The 19069-nt window shown below is 35.4% G+C and overlaps 1 protein-coding gene across 3 annotated transcripts in view; it reads left to right on the top strand.

The window, feature by feature from the left end:
- Nucleotides 1-19069, top strand: part of LOC126847522 (FH1/FH2 domain-containing protein 3) — a 41718-nt gene that overhangs the window by 22185 nt on the left and 464 nt on the right. The window contains exons 6-23 of one of the 3 annotated variants that reach the window (XM_050587828.1): nucleotides 5649-5758; nucleotides 9563-9621; nucleotides 9934-10001; nucleotides 10296-10401; nucleotides 11435-11641; nucleotides 11702-11882; nucleotides 11952-12074; nucleotides 12275-12441; nucleotides 12736-12864; nucleotides 13201-13401; nucleotides 13474-13781; nucleotides 14740-14877; nucleotides 15279-15437; nucleotides 15501-15938; nucleotides 16016-16158; nucleotides 16237-16628; nucleotides 17858-18001; nucleotides 18103-18181. In XM_050587828.1, the coding sequence (XP_050443785.1) occupies nucleotides 5649-5758; nucleotides 9563-9621; nucleotides 9934-10001; nucleotides 10296-10401; nucleotides 11435-11641; nucleotides 11702-11882; nucleotides 11952-12074; nucleotides 12275-12441; nucleotides 12736-12864; nucleotides 13201-13401; nucleotides 13474-13781; nucleotides 14740-14877; nucleotides 15279-15437; nucleotides 15501-15938; nucleotides 16016-16158; nucleotides 16237-16628; nucleotides 17858-18001; nucleotides 18103-18176 (3147 nt within the window). In that variant the 3' untranslated portion in view covers nucleotides 18177-18181. Of the gene's footprint in view, nucleotides 1-5648; nucleotides 5759-9562; nucleotides 9622-9933; nucleotides 10002-10295; nucleotides 10402-11434; nucleotides 11642-11701; nucleotides 11883-11951; nucleotides 12075-12274; nucleotides 12442-12735; nucleotides 12865-13200; nucleotides 13402-13473; nucleotides 13782-14739; nucleotides 14879-15276; nucleotides 15438-15500; nucleotides 15939-16015; nucleotides 16159-16236; nucleotides 16629-17857; nucleotides 18002-18102; nucleotides 18182-19069 lie in introns of all 3 variants that reach the window. The other 2 variants (XM_050587829.1, XM_050587827.1) reach the window with 2 other exon arrangements.

A 19069-nucleotide genomic window follows, 5' to 3' on the forward strand; every position in this document is an offset into this window, starting at 1 on the left:
ATAGATAATTACGTGAGTTTTTACTAAAACCAAAACAATGCAATTATTACTTCAAATTTTTAATCGAATAAGTCACAAAGAACCGCACAGATGTTCAACAATTAATACTTGGTCCACTGCAATATAAAAAAAAAAGTTTAGCTTATCGGTTATTATATAAAAATGTAGGTTTAGTGATCAAAATTGTAAGTAAAAAACACTACTATTATGGTGATAATTTATTAACGTTTTCTTTGGAATATAGCAGTAAAATTTAATAGCTATAAATATAAATATACATATAGGTATTTTTGAACTTGCCAAGATGGCTGTCGTGGATAACGTCATATACATAATATGTATGTGTCGTGTGAAGATGTAAAATAGACTTTTGGTTAATTTAAAAAAATAGTAATTTAGATTCCCATCGACAGCTGCGCGTAGTATTGGGTTACATGCACATATATAGATTTTGTTGAAAATATTATATATTATACTAAGCCGCCGGTGTGTGCATTTATATGCTTTGTGTGCAACCTTGAACTTTTCAAAAGAAACCTTATTTTTTAATCTGCGGCTTTTTAGAGCGTGGGCACCGCCTTATAAAAGTCCTCGGTACACGTTGAGAACAGACGCATTGGGATTTCTTGTAAAAAAATTCTATATTTTATTAAGATTGATTAACGGCAGTATACACACAAACTGGATTTTAATCGGCGTATCGCATATTATAGTAATTATTCGCTCCCACTGTCGTCTCCCACATGTCCGGTTGTTGTTGTAGGCGTCCGAGCACGTAGACCCGATAAATTTGTCACCGGTTTTGCATAACTAGTATCTCGTCTACATAATGTGCAATGTAATTATCATAATAATTATTATTATTGTACCATAGGGGGTGGCTATAGTGGTTTTAATGTGTCGCAAACTGTGGGACTATAAAGTCAGTCTGCCTAGTTAAAATACCGTTCAATACATAGTAGCGATGATAACTTATCAGATAATAGTATCTTGAAAAAAAAAAACAAAAATATTTTAAGATAAGGACACATGAAATCAGTGTGAACCACAGATCGAGTGCTAAAATTTCTTTATCATATTTAAATCGTATGGTTGATAAGAAGTTTGTACCTACAACAATATTGTAATATAACTGCACAATAATTTATATTAATTCATGCGGCTACACTGATACTTTTGCGCAGCCCTTATCAGTCTTTGGCCGAGTGAGCTATCCGTTTTTATATACATAGCTTGTGATAAGGAGTAAATACTTTTTCTTTTTTATCGTACACAGTACTAATCGCTCAACCGATGTGGACTTTTTTTGTCTTTTGTATGGCCATACTGGTTTTAGTCCTACTATTTACTTCACTGTCGCATACAAGCTATAGTATATTTGTTAGTTCATCTCTTTATATTGTTTTTACTCTACGGTCTGTACCGAATTTTCACAACGAATCGGATCCGTTTAACCGTTTATAAAAAAAAAAAACTCATTTATTTCTATTGTTACATATTATATCAAACGCCGCCGTGTGTGCTCTCCAGAAGTTTATGTTATACTACACCGTTTACTCGAGTCAGAACATCAACTGCTCCACTACCCCACCCGTGTCCTGGCCGGTGGTACGTCATTCGATATCCCTTCACCTGTTCACCTTATAATAATATCTGCTGTGCCTACGTTTTGATTTATAACGAATCCGAAAAATCCGGACGATGCACAGAGACCGTCCGTGTAACCGGAACACATTATATTTGTATCACGCCCCCTTTTGGGCTGCTGACCTTGTACCGCCGTGTCTTGTATTATGTGAATACACCACGTTCGGTCGCTTCTTCAACGGTGTCTCTTGCGTCGCCCCATTTCTGTGCGGATCGGGTTTCGTCTGAAAAATAGTAGATATTATGCCAATAGCGGTTTCTCCACATAATAGATAAAAGCAGAAGGGTCACTTTTAAAGTAAACAAAAACGTGGCGGCTATGTTGAAAGGGCATGTGTACAATGACCGTGCCCTTACCTTTTCTTATCTATTCAGTACTATCAGTTTAAAATATTGATATTACGGTTTGTATTTTATAAAATATATTTGTTTAAATTAGTTATAACTTAAATTTATTAAATTGCTAATACATATTATTAAAACCTCTCGAACCAATTTTTCTAGTCATTAAGTCAAATTATTGTTTTGACTTTCGTATAAAAATTATATTCTACATTTAGTTTTACGAAAATGGTCACACTGCGACGCTCTAAGCCAAAGTATCTTCCACGTGTTAATTTTTATCATGCTAAATTTCCATTCACTTTGCGAGTGAATTAAAAAAATTGATCGTTTAGTATTATATAGTAGTTGATAAAATCAATTAGTTAAAAAACTGTGTACAACTCATCGTATTCGGATACCTGAAACCGACGACACTGTTGTAATATGTTGAAAGCGTATATTTTGGATATCTTTTAAGAATATCACAATATGTTAATCCATGTTAGACCATCAAAGAAATTGGCTCCTCTGTAAACTATAATTATTCAACTATACATATACTAAATATCTATTAAATAAAAAAAACATAAAAAAATTAGATAGTTGAAACTAACTCGATGCCAATTAAATATTTGATTTTTAATAAAGGGCTGTAGTTGATTAAATATTTATTATTTAGTTCTCAAAAAGTAACTAGTTCAATTTCATTAAACAATTAAAAATCTGTTAACTAATTTTAATTTACTCATCACACTCGTGTCTGATAATTAATTATTCAGTTTTAATCAGATTAACAGCCGATTGAAAAATTGCTTAAAACTGCCTGAAATCAAATATCAAGTTTATAAGTTGATTTAGTGATGTGTTTGAATAGAACAAAAAAACGTTTTCATTTGATTTTTTTCACTGTAATAAAGCAACTTGTCTTAATTATTTAATTTACTCGTTCATTGAAATTTCAATATTTAATATATTTTGTTCAATAATACAATTTTGAAATAAACAGTTATGTTCTATTTTATGTTTTTTTTTCCTTCGTTTTTTGGAACTTTAAATAAGATAACCCTTTTTATCGAGATTTAAGTACCGAATTTAAGCCGTTTTCACTGCACCGAGTGTGATAATGTGGAATTTTAGGCAAACGCTCTTGTTGAATATTATCATTTTTTTTTATTCATGAATTATGCGCTACATTATTTGTAACTCGATTTGGTCGTAAACAATTATTCCTGAAATGGATTTTCATTCTGTAACACACACACACTGCAGTGGGCACCATTACTTTTGATCGATCTCGGTTATAATTTATATTATGGCTGTTAACGTTTAATGCGGTTTGGGCGTCCAACTACTCGTTACAATAATCTTAAAAGTCCAAAGAGCAGTTTTGAAATTATACGGTGCCTATTCAAGTCTCATACAGTCATCATGACTAAGGATGATCTCTCTAAAGAAAGGACAATAAAATCGTAGTGTGGAACAATGGCTAATTGTAGCTTTACGCGGTTTACAAATTGCCCTTTTTTTTTGATATTATCACATAGTTATGATATTTTGTATTTTTTTGTAAGGGCAAGCATGCAAGTATAACTAATTAAAACGTTACATTATGGGCGTACGAGCAATGGTGTACACATACAGTCAATCATACTGTTAAGTATATAATTATGCTAATTAAAATAGACATAGTAATAAGCATGTCATAACTTATGCAAACATGTAGCTCCGGCACATCACGGCCTATAATTTATTATTGTTTAATGCCAAGTTTACTTTCTATTTATACAAAATCGTCCAACTTGACTTCAAAACGATATCGAACTTTCTCGGAACGGTTAACTCCAAAGAGACCATCGAGTTATTATTATTATTAAAATAGATAAAAAACGACAGTGGTAGATATTTGGATAGATGGGTCATCGAATTTATAGGCCATAAAATCTTCATACTAATTTTTATTTAGTTGTTTATGTGTAAAAACTGTGAATACCATATGGCAGTGGACAGCGTTCTTCTTATAGGTGCTACATGACAAGTATTGACCGAGAAAGCCAGTTTTTTTCCACCCAAAAATTAGAAATTCAATTTATTGAGTAATCTTGAGATCTACTCGCTGTAGTTGTTTTACATGGGTTTCGTTAATTAGTATAGAATAAATTGTCAAATTAGATATTGCTATTCATACATGTCTTCATATAGCGTTATTATAATATTTTACTGATTTTTATAGCATAGCAGTTCGTTAAAGTCTCTGACCGTGCATTTTTATTGGAACTATTAAATAAGATATCTACATATTATAGCGTTTGCACCTACTTATCTCCAACCAACGTGGTGGTGCCAGAACGTGCGAATACAAAGGGAAGTGATGAAATAGCATTATGTATTTTATTTTTTATGGTTTTCTGTAAACGTGTATTTAACGAGTGTTCACGACAGTGGGAAAGAGTTGTTGTCTGCACGAAGGCGTACGCAGGAAATGTTAAAAAAAAACACTAGTTAATTACAAAATTGAGTAGGTTCACTGTGTATATACTTACATACCTACATTTAGATAATATGTCGTTCACGGGTCTGAAATAGCTTTCAAAGTGTCGCGTGTGCCCAACAGCGGTGTTAATCGGTAGCCCATCGATTATTTCAATAATTTTAAACACTTTTGTTTAAACTACACAGAACGATCGACTATTAATTGTGATTAACGAATCTTGACACTGATAACAATTAACACGGGAAAGATACTTAAAAACGCGACGGCCACAGTCTTAGAGCGTCGCAGTGTGACCATTTTCGTAAAACTAAAATTAGAATATAATATTTTTATGCGAAAGTCAAAACAATAATTGATTTAATGACTAGAAAAATTGCTTCGAGAGATTTTAATATGTATTAGCAATTTAATAAATTCAAGTTATAACTAATTTAAACAAATATATTTTATAAAATACAAACCGTAATATCAATATTTTAAACTGATAGTGTACTAAATAGATAAGAAAAGGTAAGGGTACGGTCATTGGTACGTGACCTTTCAACATGGCCGTCACGTTTTTGTTTACTTTAAAAGTGACCAGAGTTAACGCTTCCCCGGTGGCCGTTGTCCTGTGGCGAAAGACACGCGGGGACGATAAGAAGCGGCGACAAGATAATTATTAAGTTTTCCCACTCCGGTTATGTTGTGTGTGTGTGTGTAAACTGCGGTAATATTATTATCATTATTATAACGAGAAGCTGCTGTGAAGAACGACTACGACGGTGTTTTACGGTCGGGCGGTTCTCACGGAACGGAAAACAAAGAGGAAGAAGAGGCGCCCGCTATGTGACAAAAATCTTACACCGTGCGCTCGATCCAGATCCGTCGTCAGGCCGTGGCAGTTTTTTTTTTCTTTTTCTTCTTAGTTGTACACGTTGTATATTTTTTTAAGGTTCACGGACCTTTGGCCCGTTGATAATTACCGTCGCGAATCGTGATCGGTTCCCGGCCTCATTAACCAAGTCTCCGTTGCCACCCCGCACGCACGTCGATAGACCGTAACACTCCCCCCCCTTGGTCTTTCTACCGGTTGGCGGTTTTGTGTGGGTACATTTTTTGACTTTTCCCGCCGTCGTCTGTCTTTCTGTTAACAACAGCTGCTGTTTAACATAGTCGGTTTGGCTTGGTTTTTTTTTGTTCACAGTTGGACGACGCCGCCCTGCAGCTCTACAAAGACGGCGACTTCGGTTCCTATCTGGACATGGAAGCGTCCATAACCGAACAACCGGAAGAGTTCGAGGGATTTCAAAACGAGTGAGTAGACACGACAACAGTAATACACATTATTATCGTCCTAGAAACCCCACAGGACTCTGCGAAACTGTAGATGGTAAAAAAAAAAAACTATGAAATATATGTATAAATCAATTTTTAGACAACTCGTGTGTAAAAACATACAGTGTACGAAGTTAAATACAATTGAATACAAATTTTAAATAAATGAAAATCAGATAGGAGAAAGAAAGAAAGCCGAGAAACTTGTATTAGATTATAGGGGAGAGCGAAGCGTATAGAGGACTGTGGACAGAAGGCTAGTTTGAATTGGGATGGAACTAAAGATAAAGGAAAAAGAAATCGCAGAGTTGGAGTATGGTTCAGTATTGGATCAAAGAGACAAAGATGGAAATATATTAGGAATATTATTGTGTGGAGGTGTAGAAGTTAACTCATGTGTTGGGATTTTCTTAAAAAACATGAAATACATTGCCATATTAGTTCCACTAAACCCTTTTACATTACAAAATATTAAAAAATAATAACGAGCAAATATCAATATCAACTAGTTATAATACTGTGTTATTAATCTAGTGTTTAATTTCTTTGTGTGTGTTTCCACAATAGGCAGCACAATACAATAGCATTAAGTCTAGTTTTCAAATTGTAAGCCCTAAAACTGAAAAAAAAGAAAGTTAAGAAAAAATGTTCTACCTCTAAGCGGATAGGGTTAATGATTTTTCCTTTGCTTACTTTTTTGCACTGTAAATCGGTAACATTTCAAGTTTGGAAGTAATGTGAATTTTTTTTCAAAAAAATATAGTTTGCCATCATTTTGTGATGAAAAATGTGTACATTTTTTTAGTGTGTTATGTAGTTACTGTTTTTCTTGATGTTTAAGAAATTTTTTTTAATTTATTTATGACCTTTTCGCTCACGATTTCTATCCCGTAAACTTTCTACATAAAGCATTCGCAGTCTGTGGGTTAAAAATTGGTCGTGGGTCCGAACACAAAAAAAAAAACAATAATTTTTCATCTCCTCGTCGAAGACATAAAAAGAAATGTCATTCGGGTAGCTGCGGAAATACGGAATGTCTTATTTTATGCGTTTTAAATAACCATAAAAGGCGCACAATGAGAAAAAAAAACCGTGTACAATAAAATATTATATTATATTATGTAGTTTCTTTTTGCGGTTATCAAAGGAATACTATAATTTACTATAGGTACCTCTACACATGTAAACCGTGTTTACCGCTGGTTATTTTAATTACAATGTCAAACCGAGATGCCTATATGCTTGTAGTTTTCCATGCAAATTTCTAAAATGTAATAAATTACGCAGACCGTGATTTAATATGGTTAAAACACGAACTACTGTATTTTTTTTATTCGTGTAATAGTATATTTTAATCTTCGACTTTTAATTAAAATTATATTACTGGTAATGGAAATATACACATACATATATCACATAAATGGAAATCATGGGTAGGTACGGGGTGTAATAAATTACAGCATACAGAATGATTTTTTTAGCATGGACCACTCAGTATCTCACTGGGTTTAATTAATAATTGCATTTTTTTCATATAACAGGGTCACAAATTTCTATGTCCCTATTCCCCTCCCAAACTAGTTTTTTTGTCAACTCAAATGGTAACGCATACTATTGCATTACAGTTTTAAATTGCGGATAATGTACTATAAATTTTGAAGTTTCAAGATTCTAGTAGGAGGAAAAGGGTGGAGTGTGTACTATTATTTTTATCTAAGTGCACTTCCCCTCTAACTTTTAAACTGTTATAACTTTAAAAATAATGCTTCAAGAGTTGCCATTGAAAAAAACTAATTTGGGAGTAGGGAAGGAACGTAGAAATTTGTGGAAAATTGAGAACACATTATAATATAAAAACACTATGGAAAAAAAAGTGAGATATTGAGTGGCCCTCGATAAAAAAAATCACCCATTATAACTAAGCAGTCGCCATAACAGTATGAAACAGTTGTCATGTGGTCTGATTTGGCATAGATTTTATTATTGTAAATTTTGTGTTCAAAATTTCTCAAACATTCCAATCTAAATAACCAAACCAAACATAACGGTATTAAACAAAATAACTATAAATGCTATTATTTCGGTATATTTCAAGTCGCTGAACCGATTTCTTCGTGTAGCAGCTCTTAAGATATCATAAATCGTACCCAAACTACATTATGTAGTTAGCAAACTGTGAATCAATTTACTGTTAATTTCTCAGTCACCGTGTCTCGTCACAAAAATGTGTTGTCGCTCGTGTACAATAACAATATAGATGATAAAATAATAAAGGAACCTGAGAGTAGGTACGTTATGAAAACAGATTAAGATCAATAAGAGCACAAAAAAAAAATAACAAAATATACGAGAACTGCTGTCATTCGGTTAGTTCGGCGATGGTCGCTGTGGTACGTTATTCGAGAGAGAGAGAGAGAGAGAGCTTTATACAATAAAAACGTTTAGATCTAAAAGTCGGATCGGATTTTTTACTTTAGTCACGATTTTGGCCTGTTCAAAAAAAAAAAATGTAATTTCGTATCCCACGGTAATTGTTTGCCATCTCGCCGCCGCCTCGCTCTGCACACATTTAACCCGAACCATTAGTACAATGTCTTTTGTTGCCCAAGAAGCCTCCCTTCGTGCCGAGGTCACGTCCAGCAGTAAACCATTTCTATTGTAAATATACATTTAAAAAAAACCTCAAGTCTGTCATGTACCCCTTAGATCTGTTTTATCACTCATTGACCAACGCCTTACCGCAACAATACCCTACTGTCAACGGTAACTGTATTATAGTAGTTAACTGTGCTTTATCTGCGAATCTGGCAAGGTAGCAGTTTTTACAACGGTGTGTTCGCCGCAGGATCGATTATGCGAAAAGTATTTAATAACGTTAAACTCCTTGAAAATCGAGTAATGCTTTGTTTTTACCAAGGAAAACCCGAAAAAAGCTAAAAACATCATTCCAAGCACAACGTGATGATTCGTGTGAATTTATAACAATATTGTTATCAGTAGATATTTTTTACTTGCTGTGATTTTAGTTGATCAAATTGATTTCGACATGGATATGTCTTTTGGCTTGGGATCAATAAGAAAATCTGTGCGTCACGCTGAACGTTACCGAGGAAAATTTGTGCTTGTGGCGCGATCTAGCGGTTGTTTTTTGAACGAAAAAATGATAAATAATTATCTGATAAGAGATTAAGATACATAAGGATATAACGGTGTATATAAGGGTAGTCAAATGAATTTGTTAGGTAGGCATTTACTTACTGGTGAACCACTGTAATTGGTTTATGAGAAATGTTAAATATTGATCAATTTTGCCAGTATAAATCAATTAAGGCCAGATATTGTAAAACTACTAAAAAACGTTTGGCCAGAACATAATATAATTAAGACTATACTATCATCATATGTATCGCAAGGAGATCATAGATAGGAAATAGTTATACAATTATCAGGACATATCCGTGTAATTAACTGTTTTTTTTTTTGGTCAGACATACAGAGTGATCAATTAGTAACATAAGACACGTTATTTTTTTGGAATAATTTAGTAATTTTTTATTTCGTGTTTTCGCACATCTGTACAATTCCTACTGTAAAATTGTCTAAAAAAAAAAATCGAAAAATGATTTATACTTATATTTAATAGCGTTCAATCGCCTTAGCAGTTTCGCATCGAACTTGAATAGGATTTTATGACCTCTTCGACCCAATTGTACTGTCCGATTTTTGTTTTGTTTTATTGTATTGTATTTTATTACTATTTTTAAAAAATTTTTATCATTTTAGCAAGAGGAACTCGATAGTTTTGCGCACGCAGTTGTCAGTCAAAGTACACACTATAATAGGTGAGTGTACAACAACAATAATATAATGCCATAAATCATGTAAGCCACCTCTAAACACACGGTAGTAAAGTAAGTAAGTGCTGTATTGTGTGTGGGCGGTGGAAAGAGCGTTGGGGCCATTTCGATTTTGAGCCACCACGATTTAGCAGCACTCACTGAATAGGAGAACACACATATATTTTAATTTTTTTGTAACTAATTCCATAATGAGACGAGCGCCAGTGATAATTGCTTTGGTCTTTGGATAATCCACGAATAAACGTGACCTTTTATCTGTTATTTATTGTATTGTATTGTACTATTATTTTCCAGACAAACTGATGAACTCCGAAGGCAAAGAGCTCAGGAGATGTTTGTTCGCGCTCAAGCACATATTCCAGGTGAGAGAACCCACGACGGGGAGTATAACAATAATGATACAATATTTTATAATATAATATATGATCATTATTCTATACCATTATACGCGTGTTGGCCAGAGGCACACGTTTCAAGGTTTAGAAAAAAAAAATAATAAAGTACAAATTCGTTTTGCCATGTGCGATGATTAGAAATGTAAACAGCCCGGTTTATTGTCGCACCTCCTCCGTCCATTATTAATGAACATAAAGACTAATCAAGTGTATAATAATAATGAATGATTATATTATATTGTACACGATTGTGCATTGTAGGAGGACAAAGATTTGGTGCACGAGTTCATCCAGAACGACGGTCTAAGGTGCCTGATCAAGTTGGGATCAGACGTCGACCAGAACTATCAGAATTACATACTTCGAGGTAAAATCTTCTTAAGTCAATACACTTAAAGTCTTAGATCTCGTCCCCTAAATATATTACAATATATTTTGTTCTACATTGATTTGCCTTGTTGATTTCCCAAATTATTCTTGATTAAGTACTCTAATACATCTACAAGTTATTTTGTTGATACCTTACATCACTTGTCTATAGATTAGTAGTGACATAAGCAACCAGTAAATAATTATATATGACATTTAAATAATAACAAGTTATAAAAACTTCTCAGAATTAAAAAAACAAATAGAATAAATTCTTTGATGTACATACTGACAAAGCCAGACAAATCTTCGACAACTTAGATGGTCTGATTTCAATTCTTGGGAAACAGATATTGAATTTTTTGCATTTTTATGTAAAAGTATTGGGTTTTAATATTGAAAAATTGCAAAAAAAAAAATATATATTGTCTATACAAAACTCCTTAAAAACAAACTGCATGCAATCCCCTTAACGAAACAGATTTTTTTTATTCTACAATAAAAAAATTAACCTTATTTTGTTATATGTTTTAAATGTTGTGAAGAGAGATTACTTGAACAATTCAAAAAATACAAAATTATTATAACCCCATACTACTGGAGTACAAATAAAAATTACTCTAAAACATAAATACCAACTTTGGCAAAAATTTTCAGCTATAGTTGGTAGGCATGTAACACAATAGGATCATATTAGATGTTTAGTTGTTTTTATAAAATATTCTCCTCTTCAATTGTAAACTGCTTTCTTAAACAAATACACGGTTAAGTTGAAAATCAAATCAAAATTCTTTTATATAACTGTCGGGTCAAGATTGCCATTAGTATCAAGCAAAGTCCTCTATAGTAGAATTCATAAAGTAACACTTTTAAGGAAACACAGGAAATCAGCTGTACTTGGTTTTCGAGATAGCAATAAGGTGAAAAATGTTTCCTCTTTTTTACACATGTGTACATTTACACCTTGTATTTATTCATCAGTATAATAATTAATATATATAAATATACATTGGAAACCTGGTTTTTTTTAGCCCTGGGTCAAGTAATGCTGTACGTGGACGGTATGAACGGCGTGATCGAAGACAACCCCACGATCCAGTGGCTGTACTCCCTCCTAACGTCCAGGTTCCGGTTGGTGGTGAAGACCGCGTTGAAACTCTTACTAGTCTTTATCGAATACGTCGAATCAAACTGCTTGATCTTCATACAGGCCGTGCAAGCCGTTCACCAAGCTAATGGTACGGTTTTTTTTAACGACACGTGTATCTTTTATTTATTATTTTTTTCCCCATCTCCAGGCACTCCCCTATGGAGTAACGTCATGAAACTGCTTACCGAACCCGACATGGTCGACACCGAACTTTTGGTGTACGCAATGACTCTGATCAATAAGACGCTGAACGGTATACCCGACCAAGACACGTACTACGATCAAGTGGACGCCATCGAAGAACAAGGCATCGAACAAGTCATTCAAAAGTAACTTAGACAAATTTGTATTAAGTTTGAAGTGACTTGAATTTTTCCTTTTCCTTTCCTGTATTATAGGTACATGTCGAAACCGGGCACCGAGCTGGATTTGCTAAGACAACTTCAAATATACGAAGTCGTCCTGCAACACGAAGACGGCGACAACAAGTCCACGCCGATAAGAGTAGATCATTCGATCAGGTATGTAACATATACAGGGTGCATCAAAAAGAAGTATTGGACCTACAGCGCTCAGGTAGGACTTAAATGAAATAGGGAGTTGTCAAGTTTCCAATGACTGCCACTAGATGTCTGCCGTTTGAAACCACACCATTCTTTTTGATACACCCTGTATTCTATTGTATTATGTTTGACTAAAACGTTATTAATTTTTTCTACAGAAAAACATTGAGAAATCGAAAGTCTCTGACTTCGGCGTTGGACACGGTGGAAAGAAGAAAATCCAGAAGACACTCTGCCGGCAACGCGTGCATTCAAATGCCTTTGCTCATGGAGAGACTCGAGATAAACCCACCTCCGCCCAAACCGAATAAATTGCCCCATCCAGGTTTGTACAGCATTCGGCTTGAAATCATAGACGCTTATATCTAATATATCTATCGGTGTTCCTAATAAACACAATAATATTATATTATACTTGGTGTAATGCACATTTTTACCGAATACTCTTCAAGGCGATGCGCAAATACTGTTGTATATGTCATTTTTAATCTCGCTAATTGACTGCGATGAAAATACAATAATATTATGCTAACTATTTAACGACGGTGGACGACTGATGATATTATTGTGAACGTCTTTGTGCCAGTATAAGTGTTTTGTTTGTTTCGCTTTACACCAGGTGAGGATGCCGGGGTGACTCCTGGCTTAAAACGGAGGAGGGAACGTGCTCAAAGACAACGGAGCATGCTGAGAGAGCAATATAAAAATAACATAACCCGACCCGACTGGTCGAGCACGGACGACCAAGGTAAGTGCGCATTGGTGTTTTTTCTGTTTAAGTCTATCAATATATTATGTATAGGTATCAAAGATTATTGGCAAGTCTCATATTATTAGTCGAGGTGCTCAGAAGCCAAACCGATCAACTCCATAAAATTAAAATTTTCAGGAGTTTTTCGAAACAATGTATGTAAGTACTATTACCAATGTACTTGGCGTACTCTAATGGTGAAAAATTCAACTATGGAGTTATTTATTGGCAATTTGAAAAAAAGTGGAATTAATCAGTTTGGCACCTGAACGCCTTAGATGTAATAAGTGTAAAACAAGTACGATGCCATGAACATAATGGTAATATTTACAGGTGAGAGTTCCGAAGGACAACAAAACGGACTGCACTCGTTGAATTTGTCGTTTTGCAACGGCGACTCGCAAGTGCAAAGGGAGAACTCGGTGAAGGACTTAACTCAGAAATTGACGAGCCTCCGGAGTCCGGACGAATCGCCCACAAAACTTGCACCCGCGCTTGGCGACATGAAAGGAATAATATCGAAAGCGATGGAAGGTTAGACGTCGCCGCGATATTATCCGAGGTGGTTTTCAAAAGGATTTTTTTTCTTCTAAATTTTTCCCACAGGGCTCGCCAAGTCTCAGTCGAAAAACGAAGTGGTAAAAAGTCCTACGTCGGATTCGCCGGCCGACGTGCTGTCCCGAAAGACTGAGACCGACCTGCATTGGGAAAAACTAGTAAGCGAGTGCAACCGGTCACTGCAACTGTGCGATTTGGACTTTTCTATACTTCATTCCGACGACGACTCGGACATATTCGCATCTTCCTCGTTGCTGGGCGGCGTCCCTCCTCCTCCGCCGCCTTGTCCTATGCTACCGCCTATGCAACAGCACGTAGTTAAGAAAACCAAAAAGACTGTCAAACTGTTTTGGAAGGTAAATCCGGGCACAATTATTATTAAAGCCAGCAACCCGACGATACGACGGCAGAGTTGAGCGAAATTTAATGTAAAAATGACGAAAACAAAACCAAAAGAAAGGAGATAGAGATGGACATGGAGTTGGAGATGAAGATGGGCTTGAGGTCCACAGCTTGCGTACGAGTCCGCAACCACGGGAGACATTTTCATGTGTGATATAAATATAAGGATATAAGGATACATAAGGATATATTTTCGTTAGGTTTTTTGGTAACGCAGTAAAAACTGTCCGGTTGTGTGCCAAAGTTAAGACATAAGATCTGGAGTTTGAGCTGAAGCTAGAGTTGAAGCTGGAGCTTCGGAGGTGGAGATGGAGTTGGAGATTAAGATAGAATTGGAGATGGAGCTTGAGATAACAGCTTGCGTACGAGTCCGCAACCACGGGAGACATTTTATGTTTATTTAATTATATATAAGGATATAAGGATATATTAGGATTTAAGGGTATAAAGATATAGAAGAATATAAGGATATATAAAAATATATCTGTAACAACTGTGAATAAGTGTGCAAGTCGATTTCAGTGATTTTACAGGGTAGCGATTTTAAACTTTGACCAGCTGCCATAAATCCCTACTTAGCCAATAACTCACATCTCTATCAAGGTTTTCTTGTTGGTTCAACGAGTTAGGCATGTATTCAAGGTGTGCTAGACGCCTCGGGCTATATCCTAGCGTACTTATTCAATTTTGACCAAAATTCGACTTACACGCTTATTCACAGTTGTTATATAAGGATACATTTTTGCTAGATTTTTGGTAACGCTGTCGATTTTTCCGGTTGTGTACCAAATAAAAGACATAACATGTCAAAAAGAATGTTTTAAAGAAATTATTATTTAAACAACGCCCCACTCTGTCGACGGACTCTGTTCTCGTATAGACACTTCAATGATGTTGGTTTGACGATTACAGGAAGTTCGAGACGACCCCGTTGCCAGAATGAAATTGAACTCCGAACGTTTGTTATGGGAAGAACTGAGCCCGGTAGAAGTTGATACTCATAAACTTGAACATTTATTTGAATCTCGAGCAAAAGACTTTATTACCAAGGTAGAAATAATAATAAGCAGCTGTTATTTTATTAATGTCATATAATACATTTATTATTGATGAAATTCGCTGTACATTTGGCCTCATGGTGGTTTCGGGTAACGCAAAAAATAGTAATACATTAATATGAGATACTTACCTTTATATTTGAATAATATAACAATACAATTTCATTAATGCTTAATAATCAACTGTGAAGCTTTATAATATAATGATATTTTGTTTGTTTTTAATGCGAAAAAACTGAAAATACATGGATTGTGTGTACAAAATATTGTTCCAGGAGGTAAGGCTTTTTTTTTATGCTTGTGATTATGGGGTGGAAGCTATAATTAAATTGTGGACATTATCGTTGTAGCGACTTATAATTCATATCATCGTTTAACATTGCGCATTTTCAGAAACAACAAGAAATGAATAAAACGAAAGAAGTAATCGTATTGGATCCGAAGCGGTCGAACGCGATAAACATAGGCATGACGAAACTTCCTCCTCCCAGGTCCATCAAAGCGGCCATATTGAAAATGGATCCGACAGTCATAAATAGGGAGGGCATAGAGGTGAAGGAAACACATAGGAAAATATATTGTAAAGAAATTGTTGCTAATTGTTGCTAATTTTAGAAACTCATGACCATGCTTCCGACCGAGGAAGAACGCACTAAAATCCAAGAGGCGCAATCGGCGTGTCCGGATCTTCCTCTCGGTAGCGCCGAACAGTTCCTACTGACACTGGCTTCCGTATCCGAGTTGCCGGCCCGGTTGAAATTGTGGGCTTTCAAGTTGGACTACGACAACGTGGAAAAGGAAATCGCCGAACCCCTTATGGACCTGATGCAGGGGATAAACATACTGAAAACGAACCGCACGTTCAAGGCGATACTGGGCACGTTGCTGTCGGTGGGAATATTCCTGAACGGGGCCGAAGTCAAAGGGTTCCAGATCGAGTATCTGGCCAAGGTGCCCGAGGTCAAAGACACCGTGCACAAGCATTCGCTGCTCCACCATTTGTGCCATATCGTCATGGACAAGTTTCCCGATTCCACGGACTTGTACTCGGAGGTAATACAATACAATCAATGTCTTTCTTCAATGTCGCCACGTTGACCGGTTTTTTGTACTTTGTCTGATCTGTATAGATCGGGGCCATCACGCGCGCGTCCAGAGTGGATTTTTGCGAAATTTCCTCAACCCTGTCGAAAGTCGAACAGGAATGCCGAGCTTCGTTTGATCATCTGAAAACGATCAGCAAACACGATGGCGCGTCTGCCATTAAGACCAAGTGCGTAGAGTGAGATGGCAATGGAAATGTCTTTTAAAGAATTTAACCACCTTTTTTTTTTTTTTCATCCTCTACCAGGATGTCGGAATTCCTAGCCGATTGCGCCGAACGCATCGTAGTGCTCGGCAAGGTGCACCGGCGGGTCATGAACCGTTTCCATAGGTTTTGCCTTTGGCTCGGCATACCTTTGCCCAAGGTGCAGTTCACCAAACCCAACGAGATGTGCCGCATCGTTTCCGAGTTCGCCCTGGAGTACCGCACGACCCGGGAGCGTGTCATCCAGCAGCTGCACAAGAAAGCTAGTCACCGCGAGCGCAACAAGACCCGGGGCAAGATGATCACCGAGGTCGGCAATAAGATCAACAACAACAGCCAAGACGCCGCCGACACGGAACTCCGGCAGCTGTTGGACAAGGATCCCTCGCACAGAGTGTACTCCTGGAATAGGAATCAAGGCCGGCACTCGATCGGTCGGTAGATCCAAAATTATATTGATTTTTTTTCCACATGATAATGTTTTTAGGTCAGGCCAGGATAGGAATTCGCACCCCAAGGGGGTAACGAGGGGTTGGTAGTTATAGTTTATCCTGCTAAAAATACAAATGTGCAAGCACAAATCAGATAAAACCAGACGGTACATTCCTACATAACCGAAACCATTCTCGACTCGGTGTGTGACCACAGTCTAAAAATTAAACTATTACACATACCATTTCACTGTAATATTTGATCAAATAATTTCAATAACATATCGGTGATAATTAACCAAGATACCAAGTAGATTATACATAGATTACCAAGTATACGTGCCGCCAATCAATAGAGATAAATTAAGTTGCCATTTTCTGCCATCTTTGTTGAAACTAGAACATTTATCACATGAAAATATGCTTATAACAATTTAAAGTTAAGGTAATAAGATAGAATCACAGATATATATATATTATTATATACACACATAAATCCTACAAAAATGGCGAACATCTAATTCCATTCTTATCGTTGGTTAGCATTCTAGTTTATTATACAGGGTGTCCCATTTTAAAATACTAATCGACTTTTCTCCTAAAATACTAATTAAATTAAAAGAGACTTTTAGAGTACAAAGGGAGACGTTAAAACAATTTTAACAAATATTGTTCAAAATGGCTGACTTACAATCAAAAACATTTTTTTTTTTAAATTGGAAACCATGTAGTTTTTGTTAACCAAACAAATGTTCTTATCAAAACTAATAACTTTCGTAGGAAATTGTTTTCAGTAAAACCCATAATTTGTAAATTAAGTCTCTTTAGCTAGTTTTGTTATTTTATTTTGATACATATGGTAACCGTGTGGTAACCTTGTATGTGTGGTAACCTGTATGTGGTAACCATAGTATGTTTATCATTTCCTAACCTAACCTTACCATTAAATTTTCATTATCTTTATAGTTAACGCTATCCTCTTTTCTGTGTATCACAAATACGAATACAATGGATACTACACACATGCCATGATTACCACACATACCAAGGTTACTGAAAATACCGTGGTTACAACACAAACCGAGGTTACCATATGCATCGAAATCCTAATAACAAAACTGAAAATAGCTAAAGAGACTTAATTTACAAATTAAGAAAACATTATCATGATTGGGCGGTTTTTTTTTTTAAATATATGGTTTATTGACAATTTTGTTCAACTTTAATAATAGCCAACACGAACGGTGTTCACACGAACAACGACGACGACGAATTAATCGAAAGCCTAGTGAAAACCGTCACTGCCACGCCGGCAGCCAACCCGAGGACGACTCAAAGAGAACGCAAAAGGACTAAGGACGCCCACAGAAAGTCATGTGAGTGATGTGTTAACAGTTATATGCATAATAATATTCATATAATTTATCGTTGGCTGTACGAACAAAAATTATTGTCTTAATATGATTTACCCACGCAGTGATCAAAAGGTCTCGAACTAGGGACGCTATAACGAGGCAAAGTAGCAGTCATTCTCGTAACTCGATGTCGTAGTTTTGGTAAATTAAAAATATAAATATTGGTTTCCGTTTGTGTCCCGTGTGATTTCTATGTTGAGCGTGATTAGACTTAGACAGACCCATAATAAGAACAATACAAATTCACTAGGAAGTATTAAAGAGAGTATATAGGTGCAATTATAACTGTGTTGGACCAATGCGATTTTATTTGTTTCTTTAAAAAAAAATCAACTTCAAGTACATTTAGGTATTCTATCCGAATTACGTCCACCTTGTATGATAAATTGTGCGCTTTACTAAAATTGCACTTTAACCCTTTGTACTTACTTGTTAAATATAATATTATGACTAGAGTATAGCACGGTCTACTTAATTACACACAATAATCCGTCGACTGTTTTTTGTTTTGAGCAAAAAAATCAGTTTCAATTACCATTAAAAATAATATATCACCAAAGTTACAACCACGAATGAATAATTATTCGATTATAGCGTTATTTATTTATTGTCTTATTATAAGTCTTAATTTATTTCCAAAATCAGATTGAGAGACATTGTCTACAAGATGTTGTTTGGTTTTCGGTTTCATAATAGGTGACATTTAGATAAAAATAGATAAAAAAAACTGTTCTAATTACTAAACTAATAATTGCACATTACGGTTTAACTTTTAAATTAAAAATGTCGCCTACACATAACTCCTTAATAAATAGTATCTTAATAGTTTTTTACCTGTTATCTTGAGCGACGGTGATATTATATGCTTGTGGTAAGCTTGGATAGCTTTAAAAAAACCAATTATTGCTGCCAATACTATTATTTGTGTGTGTTGTGTGTGTATCTCGTTTGTGTGATCTAAATCGGTTTAAGCATATTATTATTATTATTGATTTTTTTTTTCTATTGTGTAGTGAAGTAGCTTCATGT

The sequence above is a fragment of the Adelges cooleyi genome, unplaced genomic scaffold (genome assembly GCF_023614345.1).
Source record: "Adelges cooleyi isolate 19-005CV unplaced genomic scaffold, UGA_ACOO_1.1 ACOO_flye_CR_arks_rails_tigmint_CR_PRNA_108, whole genome shotgun sequence".
Taxonomy (NCBI): Eukaryota; Metazoa; Arthropoda; class Insecta; order Hemiptera; family Adelgidae; genus Adelges; species Adelges cooleyi.